The 9,796-nt window shown below is 47.6% G+C and overlaps 1 protein-coding gene across 1 annotated transcript in view; it reads left to right on the forward strand.

Annotated features, from left to right (window-relative positions):
• Positions 1 to 6: 6 nt before the first annotated feature.
• The window catches only part of LOC116377767 (histone-lysine N-methyltransferase 2D-like), a 10,170-nt gene continuing 380 nt past the window's right edge, over positions 7 to 9,796 (forward strand). The window contains exons 1-18 of the mRNA XM_031839486.1: positions 7 to 3,067; positions 3,194 to 3,334; positions 3,637 to 4,469; positions 4,790 to 4,891; positions 4,984 to 5,100; positions 5,354 to 5,470; positions 5,625 to 5,726; positions 5,849 to 5,953; positions 6,890 to 7,071; positions 7,179 to 7,343; positions 7,481 to 7,590; positions 7,762 to 7,824; positions 7,970 to 8,072; positions 8,173 to 8,264; positions 8,428 to 8,550; positions 8,648 to 8,749; positions 9,290 to 9,414; positions 9,500 to 9,698. Coding sequence (XP_031695346.1) covers positions 412 to 3,067; positions 3,194 to 3,334; positions 3,637 to 4,469; positions 4,790 to 4,891; positions 4,984 to 5,100; positions 5,354 to 5,470; positions 5,625 to 5,726; positions 5,849 to 5,953; positions 6,890 to 7,071; positions 7,179 to 7,343; positions 7,481 to 7,590; positions 7,762 to 7,824; positions 7,970 to 8,072; positions 8,173 to 8,264; positions 8,428 to 8,550; positions 8,648 to 8,749; positions 9,290 to 9,414; positions 9,500 to 9,698 — 5,437 coding nt within the window. The 5' untranslated portion in view covers positions 7 to 411. The remainder of the gene's footprint in view (positions 3,068 to 3,193; positions 3,335 to 3,636; positions 4,470 to 4,789; positions 4,892 to 4,983; positions 5,101 to 5,353; positions 5,471 to 5,624; positions 5,727 to 5,848; positions 5,954 to 6,889; positions 7,072 to 7,178; positions 7,344 to 7,480; positions 7,591 to 7,761; positions 7,825 to 7,969; positions 8,073 to 8,172; positions 8,265 to 8,427; positions 8,551 to 8,647; positions 8,750 to 9,289; positions 9,415 to 9,499; positions 9,699 to 9,796) is intronic.

The raw sequence follows: 9,796 nt of genomic DNA on the forward strand, positions 1-9,796 counted from the left end.
GCACCGTCTCCCTCTGGACCCGCAGAGCTCCACCAGAGTCCTGCACCAACTTACCCTGAACCCACAGGGCTAAAACAAATTTGTCCACACTCTCACTCTAATCGACAAAAGCTTCAGCAAAGTCTACTGCCCTCTCACCCTGATCTTGCAGAGCTCCAGGAAAGTCCTTCACAATCTCACCTTGATCATGTAAGAATCCAGAGAGGTCTTCCATCTCCTCACCATCATCCTACAGAGGTCCTGGAACACCACAACCTGTCTCAAGTTAATCCAGCAGAGCTTCAACAAAGCCCTGCCCTTGTGACTTGCTTGCAGGCTCAGCATAGTCCTTGTCAGCTAAGTGACACATTTTTTAGACCTACCCAGAATTCTACAGAGGATCAGCTTTTGGCCACAGACTCTCAGCGTCCAATGCAAGGTAGTCCTATATCTTGTAGCCTTGCACATTCTCCGCACAGCCCTCCGTGTCAGGCAGGGCTTAGTCCTACCCTTGTTCAGCCATGGCCTGGAGAACCTGAGCGAAGCCCTCCACCACACAGTCCTGCGCAGGGTGGCACTACACAGACACAGTGCAATAGACCATGTAGTCCTACTGACATCATCACCACACAGTCTCAGCACAGTCCCCCACAAAGACTGCATAGTCCTCCACAGGTTGACACATCACCTCCACAGAGTCCCACACACAATGCTGGATGTACACTGGACAGGGAGAGCCCTGGATCAACCAGCCCTGCTGGGCTGCAGCGTGGGCCTGCATGGGACTTTTGTACACTGGACCAGGACCTCTTACCAGTCTGCTGTAGGTCTACTCAGACAGTAAGAAGACACGCCTCAATGAGGCCCATTTCAGCTCCATGTAGCCCATCACCATCCCCACTCAGAGCCACACAGTGTAGTCTGTCAATGCCTGCTAGCCCAGTACAGGCCAACTCTACGAAGCCTTTCAAGCCTTTACATCGTAGCCTTCTTCCTGTTGAGCTTGCTACACAGTCAAAAATCACAAAGGAATGCACCAAAACCAGTACCACAGAGATGAAGTCCTTGGAGCATAGTCCAATTCAGCTGAGTCCTAACCTTGATTGCCAAACACTGGAAAGTAGCCCCGCCTCTGACCTATCCATAATGTCTCCTTTTGTTCACGGCACGGATGGCAAACTCACAAACCAGAGTAGCATGCTTAGCTCTGCCCATTCTAGCCCCCATCTCGGTTCTGCTATGCCCACACCAGAAAGCCTGGGTCACATTAGCACTTCAATGGAACACAGTAGCCTAACTTTGCCACCTTGTGCTCATGACAGCCCATCACGCTATACAGAAGCTGTTGAAGGTAAAGCCAGTCCCATACTGTTCCAAAATAGCTCAGCTAGTGCTAGCCCCAAACATGCCAGTCAAACGCCTACAAGCCCCATCAGTTCTAGTCAGGCCTGTGCTAGCCCCATGTCAGTGGAGACTACAGAGACTAGCCCCTCAACTCAACCAGCTATCCCTGGAACACTAACAGACAGCTACTCTGCACAAACAATCGCCCCCTTGGCACCACCTGTTAGGTCCTCAACACAACCAGCTAGCCCCTCAGCAGTACTGGCTACATCCATCCACCCCATCTCATGTCAGGGTACGGAGATAGTAGATGTCGACCAGAACAAGCATTTTATTCAGTCAGAAACTAGTCACGGCCATCCTAACTTTTCTCTGGACAGTAGAGTTCATACTAGCCCTACTCATGCTTGCCCAGTCAGCACAGAAGCTAACAGTGCGTACAGTCTAATGGACTCCACACATGTTCAAGAGAGAACTGGTCCCTTTGTTTGTAGCTCTTCAGAGCTCGCACAGACTCATTCAAGTCAAAGTTCCAAACATCCTGGTCAGTCAAATCCCTCACATGTCCAAACTACCTGCAGTCCTCCTTCTTCTCGGAGTCCTTCTCCAGTACAGACAAGCCTCCTGCATACTAGCTTTAGTCCTCCACACTGTAGGCCAACAGATTTTAGCCCAGCTGGTAGTTCTGTGAGCCACAGTTCTAGCATTACTGATGTTAATGTCAGCCACAGTCCCCTGAGGTCTAGTCCTGCTGGTCAAGCTGGTCCTGTTCACATACAAAGCACCTGTAGTAGTGCCCACTCTGGCCCAGTCCAAAGTTGGACTCCCTCATTAGCTAGCACGACATCCAGCAGCCCTGCACATGCTACTGTATCGTGTGTTAGCCCACCTCACAGTCCAGCTCAGGCAAGGTATCGTAGCCCCCATTACAGCCAAGCTCCCGACACTGGAACCAGTTCTGGCCTGACTGTGGCGCAGCTGAGCCCCTCTTTGACGAGTTCAGGTCTTGATGTGGACATGTTGGCCAGTTGTTTAAAACAAAGCTCTGTTGTTCCCAGAGTGGTTCAGCTTGATTCTGGTCTTGTTGAACCTACAGACAGTATTATTCAGATGAGCCATACACCTGCCAGTTCCCTACCTGATGACTCATCTGCTGTTAGTCCCAACCAGGCTAGTCTGAGCCGGGTAAGCCAGTCCCCGGCTAGTCCTCTCCCTACCCCCTACAGGTCTGCAGTTAAAAGCCAACAAAACACTGCTGAAGGAAGCCCCTTGTTTCGAAGACCAGCGTCCCCTGTTGATGCTACTTCCGCTCTGGCTACTCCGAGCCATGCGAGCCCTGTCCATACGAGTCCCACTCAGGATTACACTGCGATGCCTAGCACTAGCCCCATTAGTGAAACACCCTCACAATTTAGCCCTCCTCAGACACTCTCTCCTTGTGCTCCACTAGCTAGCTCTGTGCACAGTAATCCAGTTTCTAGTCTGGTTTGTGGCCCTAGTCCTACCAGCCCTGTGCAGCCAGAGGCTAGTCCCAGTCCTGGACCAGGTAGCCCTCTGCGGTGTGAGGCTACCCCTGGTCCCCATTCAGTTAGTCCTGTTCTTGCTACCCATGGGCAGTCTGAAACTAGCCTTAGTCCTGGTCTTACTAGGCCTGTGCAGCCTGATGCTGGTCCTGGTTTTGGAGGCCCCTCTGTTTCCAGCCCCCAGCAACACACCACAGAGAGCGAGTCTTCAGTCCCTGTGGGTGAGTATCAGGGAGACATTTAAACAAAGAGAAGTGTGCTTTAGAAATAAAACTATTAGTGCAGACTTCAGATGTTTTTAGAACTTAATGGTTTTTCTACTTTATAACTTTGTCCTCTTCCCCTAGATGTCGGCGAGGTGGAGGAGCAGGAGAAGAACACTGAAGAAGAGAAGCCTGACCAGACAATAAAGGAGAGTCCAGAGGATGGAGGAGAACTAGACCACGAGGAGGAGGATCAGCATAGCAGCTCAGACTGTCCCCCTTCAGGTAGGGTTTGGATCAATCAACACTCAAAATAACGTCGTTCAAGTTAGGCATCAGTACATCATTGTTTCTACACACATTTACATAATATGTAACATTAAAATGATCAGAACTCACCGTCATAAAGGAGGTTTATTATACAGACGGCTACAATTATGTTTTCCTCCATTTATGATTCAACAATGTCAGGACGCTGCTGTTTTGTACATCAACATATAATAATAATAATATATATACACGTATTTGCTGTGAACTCTCCACCACAATGTTCAGTCGAGCTGAACTGTTCCTCCGTCTCTCTGCAGGAGTCCAGCTGGGATCGGTCCTGAATGAAGACTTCATCCCTCCTCTCTCCACACCACACTCTGCCTTACCCCTCTCCTCCCCTCCTAGAGCTGGCTCTCTGGAGGTCCCCCCCCACAGATCGGCCTTACTCCCCTCCTGCCCCCCTCATGCCCTGACTCCTCCCTCCCTTCCTCTGGAGGAGGAGTCTACCTATCAGAGTGAAGCCCTGGTGGAGGAGGCGGGGCTAGAGGACAACTCTCTTTTCTGTCATGTGACATCAGCAGATGATGACAGCCAATCACAGAGTCCGTTTGAACCTGCCAAAGATGAGCACCAATCACATGCTGAGCCTTCAGGAAGGGAGGAGGAGCCAATAGCTACAGACGTTGCCACTTCAGAGGAGGTTGCTGGGCAACAGCCAATGAGGGAGAAGCAGGATGCAGAAGAGAAGGAACAAGGAAAGGATGCGACTGGTAGGATGGAGAGAGAGAGCGCCGAGCAGGAGGACCAATCGGATGAGGAGGAGGAGGAGTCTGTGAGCCCTGTGCTGGAACTGGACTTAGACATTGAGGCGATGGCCCTGATGACCTCCTCGTCTCCTCCTCCCTCCCTCCTACATCTCTCCTCCTTTAGCCCTCCTCCCTTTTCCCATTCTCGGACTCTCAGACCTCCTCCCTGCTCCTCCCGACCTTCAGACGACCTCTCCATCCGTCTGAGACAGTCTCCCTTCTCCACTGAGGCCTCCCCCGAGACCTCTCCCGCCAGATCTCCTGTAACTCTGCCTCCTCTCTCACCCCCCTCCACTCCTCTCCGGTACTCCCCCCCTGACAGGGAGTCTTCACCTGTTTCAAAGGTAAATGTGACAAAAGAACACTAACTATGTGGTGAAAGTACACAGATTTCACAGTTCAGAGCGTTATATACTATTCTCCAGTATTTACTCCACTATAATATATATATATATATATATATATATATATATATATATATAGTTCTGATGACGTCGTTAACATTAAATGTTTGAAGCGTCTCCACAGATCCTCCCAGATCTTCTCCTTGTTTTGGTCTCCTATTAACTTCTCCTCCTTGTAATCTCATAGTAACATCTCCTCTGTTTTCATCTCCTTGTCTCCTCCCTTTGACTGACTCCTCCTCCCTCTCTTGTCTCCTCAGGCTCCTCCCATCACTGTGCTCCCCCTCACTCCTAAGATAGGAATGGGTAAACCAGCGATCTCTAAGAGGAAGTTCTCTCCGGGCAGAGCCAGAGTCAGACAGGTCTGTGACAGTTGATTTGTTGTTATTAATAGTTATTTTGTTTCTGTTGACTTTATGTTAATGTACTATGTGACCCCCCCCCACCCCCACAGGGTTCATGGTGGAGGAGTCGTCGGGCGGTCAGCCCCCCCTCGTCCTCCCAGGATTCCATAGGAGAGGACAGCTTTACACTCCGGCCACCAGACCCCCCCCTCTGGAGCATGAAAGTGGTAAAGACTGATCTCTGTGGTTATTTCTATAAAGATTATACTGTTCATATTAATATAATTATTAATATGAACAGTAAATATTAATAATAACGGGACCTCAGAATACTATTGATCACAGTGATTAGTTATTACATACACACTAAAGAATAATAACTTTATTGATTTTTAGCAATACATTTCATCCTCCCTTTACCCCTCCTACTCATCTTCCTCAATTTCCTTCCTCAATTGTCCCGTCCCGTCCCCCCGTCAGGGTCGTGGTTCAGGGTTTCCAGGGAGGAGGAGATCCAGAGGAGGTCTAGGAGGAGGAAGAGGAGGAAGAGGAAGGAGTCGACTGAAGACTCAGGACTGTCTGACTGTGTCACCGGGAGTAAGAACACACACACACACTTACACATATATACACACACACACACATGCATATACACACACACACAGATGAAGGATATTGATTCTGTTGTGTGTGTGTGTGTGTGTGTGTGTGTGTGTGTGTGTGTGTGTGTGTGTGTGTGTGTGTGTGTCAGTGTGTGTATGTGGAGCCATTCCAGCCAAAGGAGGAAGAGGAGAACTCGATGCACAACACTGTGGTGATGTTCTCCACCTCGGACCACTTCACCCTCAGACAGGTCTGTCTCCCTTTGAAAAACACTTAATTCTACAGTCAATGCCACAGTTTCAGCATTAACATGTTTCCTCTCATCATCATGTGACATCTGTGTAACACTTTGTTGTGTGTGTGTGTGTATAGGACATGTGTGTGGTGTGTGGGAGCTTCGGTCAGGGAGCTGAAGGAAGACTGTTGGCCTGTTCTCAGTGTGGACAGTGTTACCATCCGTACTGTGTGAACGTCAAGGTCAGTACACACACACACTCACACACTCACTCACTCACTCACAGTCTGTTTATTAAAACATGAGTTTTCTTAATGGACCGTTGAACACAGAGACATGATATATAGATATACATATACACATTTTTATGTTTGTTAAATTCTCAGTAGCATTAACTAAATGATGGTTATGATACATATTACAAACAAAACACTTTAAAAACTCTAAAACAATCATTTAAATTAATCATTTATTTTCTTGGTATTTAGGTCAGACACATGTGCAACGCTGATTACCGTAATATGTGTGGTATTTGTTATAAATGTACGTTGGTACATAGAGGGTGATAAGAAGCTGTACCTGGAGGGACTTAGGACCCAGGGGAATGTAGGTGAAGCATGAACCTGTAATCTGTACGGTGGCAGTAACCTGTATGAGGAAGTTATGCTAATAAAGAGTTGAGTTAACAGCAGTTTGTTCTCTCGTGCTTATGTGTTCATTTAAAAACACCACAATATGTATTTTAATATTGTCACGTTTGATCCTGTAACAAGACGATCGCGCGTGTGGGACAGGAGGGACCGACGGTGACGGCGTGAAGGAGGGGTTCCGGAGCGGGCGTGTCACCCGGGGGGGGGGGGGGGGGGGAGCGGCAGCAGAAGGAAGAGACACCACACAAACAGCTGTTCACCACTCACTGCCCGTTGTTGTGTTAAAAATGTCCGCTTAATAATAATAAAAAAAAACTGCGTTAACGCGCAATAAAATAATTGTCGGCGTTAATTAATGAATGCGTTAACGCGATAATAACGCGTTTACTTGCCCAGCACTAATCTATATAGATATATCCTGTAATGTGAGCTTCCTATCTGTAGATCACTATGATCTTTGTATTATCTCTGTTGTGTCTGTAGATCAACATGTCATGATGTCCTATCTATATCTATCTATATCTATAGATCACGCGGGTGGTGCTGACCAAAGGGTGGCGCTGTCTGGAGTGTACAGTGTGTGAGACGTGTGGAGAGGCCAGTGACCCCGGGAGACTGTTGCTATGTGACGACTGTGACATCAGCTACCACACCTACTGCCTGGACCCGCCCCTTCAGACGGTCCCTAAGGGGGCCTGGAAGTGCAAGTGGTGGGTCACTGTTTGTGTGTGTGTGTGTGTGTGTGTGTGTGTGTCTGTGTGTGTGTCTGTGTGTGTGTGTCCGTGTCCTCTCTGACATTGTGTGTGTGTGTCCTCAGGTGTGTGTGGTGTGTAAGGTGTGGCTCCGCCTCCCCCGGGCTGCACTGTGATTGGCAGCATAACTACAGTCGCTGTGGACCGTGTGCCAGTCTGAACCGCTGTCCTCTCTGTCAGAGACATTACACACAAGACGAGCTGATACTGCAGTGTCAGCAGTGTGACAGGTAACACACACACACTGAGACTCTCAGACACTAACACACACACACACACACACACTCTAACACAGCAGAATGGAGTTGAAACAAAGCATCTGAATGTGTTTGATATTTAAACGGTAAATAACTGTGTGTGTGTACAGGTGGGTCCACGCTGTGTGTCAGGGCTTGAACACTGAAGATGAGGTGGAGGCTTTTGCTGACGAAGGCTTCGACTGCCAGCTGTGCCAAACACACAGCCGCAGCTGCCACGGTACAAACGCACCCAGTAGCTAACGGCTAACAGCTAACAAACACCGTCATACTGATATGAAGTCAGCATGACGGCACCGAGCTTTACCCGTTAAATTTACTGCTCTTAGTTTTGTTCTAAAAGTTGGACCAGACGGTAACACTGGTGTGTGTGTGTGTCTGTGTGTCTCAGGGAGCTCAGACCGGTTGGAGACCCCTTTCATGGCTCAGATCATCTCCAGGATCAGAGAACCAGGTCAGTGTGACTCTCTAACATGAACTGAAACAAATATTTATAAGTACATAAATAATATTAATGTGTGTTTTACAATTAGAATAGAGAGTGCATTCATTCCTTCATTAATATGATTATGAAACAATAATAATGTGTTTGTGTGCAGAAGTGAAGACGTACACTCAGGACGGAGTCTGTCTGACAGAGTCGGGTCTCTCTCACCTGCAGTCTCTGGTGGAGCCTCTGACGTCACCGCGCAGCTACCGCAGGTGAGCTAGCATGAACGTAGCATAATGTAGCATAACGCTACAGAGAGGAGCTGTGACGGGTCTTCAGACTGATCAGCTGTTTCCTGTCTACTTCCTGCAGGTGTAAACCTAAACTGAAGCTGAGGATCATCAATCAGAACAGTGTGTCTGTGATGCAAACTACACCTGAGCCCTGTAAGGACCCTAGCAGAGGTTAGAGGACACAAACACACTCTCTCTCTCACTCACTCACTCACTCACTCACTCACTCACTCTTTCTCTCACTCACTCACTCACTCACTCACTTACTCTTTCTCTCACACACACACACTCACTCACTCACTCACTCTGATATAAACCTTTTCTATGTCTTCAGGTGACTTTGAATGTGAGATGAAATCTGACTCCAGTCCTGAGAGAGACCACGACCATGATGTCACAAAGGAGTCTGAGGTTACCGAATGCAACAAGAAGAGGAAGAGGAAACCCTACAGACCAGGTGAGGAGTTAGGAAGGGAGCCTAATCACCATGGAAAAGTCAGGCTGTAGAGTTCTGTCACATGATCCACCTGTCTCCCTCCCCACCTGTGTCTCAGGTATCGGTGGGTTCATGGTGCGTCAGCGTGGAGGGAAAGTCGGTCCGAGCAGAATCAAACTGAGCAGAAATGATTCGACAGAGAGGATTCTGGGAGATGAAGGTGAAGTACTGACCCTCCCTCACGGTTACATTTAGTAGTTTAACTAACTACTACTAACTAAGTTACTACTACTAACTAAGTTAATACTACAACTAACTAACTAATTAAGTTACTACTACCAACTAAGTTACTACTAACTAAGTTACTGCTAACTAAATTACTACTACAACTAACTATAACTAATTAAGTTACTACTACAACTAAGTTATTACTAACTACTACTAACTAAGTTACTACTACAACTAACTATAACTAATTAAGTTACTACTACTAACTAAGCTACTACTACAACTAACTATAACTAATTAAGTTACTACTACCAACTAAGTTACTACTACTAACTAACTACTACTAACCCTTTACTGACTTCAGAGCGTTTACATTATTTTTGGGATGTTGATGATATATAAACATTGTGGATCCTTTAGACCAGCTGATCAAACATCATTATGGATCAATGATCAATAATTAGTCATCATTGATCTAAAGGTTTGATCTGCACCATGAGGTTTATAGTTATTATGGTCTGTCACACATCAGGCCTTCCAGGTGCAGATGTTTCCATGGAGACGGTGTTACCTGCTGAGCAGACAATGGAGAAAGTGAAGAAGAGGTACAGAAAGAAGAAGACCAAGCTAGAGGAAGAGTTCCCTTGTTATCTCCAGGTAACACACATACATTAACACACACGCACACGCTCGCTCGCTCAGTCAAATGCAGTGATCTGATTGGCTGTTGCTCTCTATCCAGGAGGCGTTCTTTGGTCGCGTCCTTCTGGATGTGAGCCGCCTGGCAGACAGGAAGCAGGGGGCGGAGACGCCAGGTGCCAGCCAATCAGAAGCAGCGACCGGTGACGTGAAAAGCCCCGCCCCTGTATTACATGGCCCCTCCCCCTCGGGCCTTCCGCTTGGCACCGTGGCAACCAACGCCATCAAGAAGCAGCAACTGCGTGAGTTATTTATTATTATTATTATTTATTGAATCATATCTTCATCTTTCATCTGTGTTTGATTTACATTGTGAATCGTGTGTGTGTGTGTGTGTGTG

Source organism: Anarrhichthys ocellatus, unplaced genomic scaffold, assembly GCF_004355925.1.
Source record: "Anarrhichthys ocellatus isolate YVR2014 unplaced genomic scaffold, GSC_Weel_1.0 scaffold1654, whole genome shotgun sequence".
Taxonomy (NCBI): domain Eukaryota; kingdom Metazoa; phylum Chordata; class Actinopteri; order Perciformes; family Anarhichadidae; genus Anarrhichthys; species Anarrhichthys ocellatus.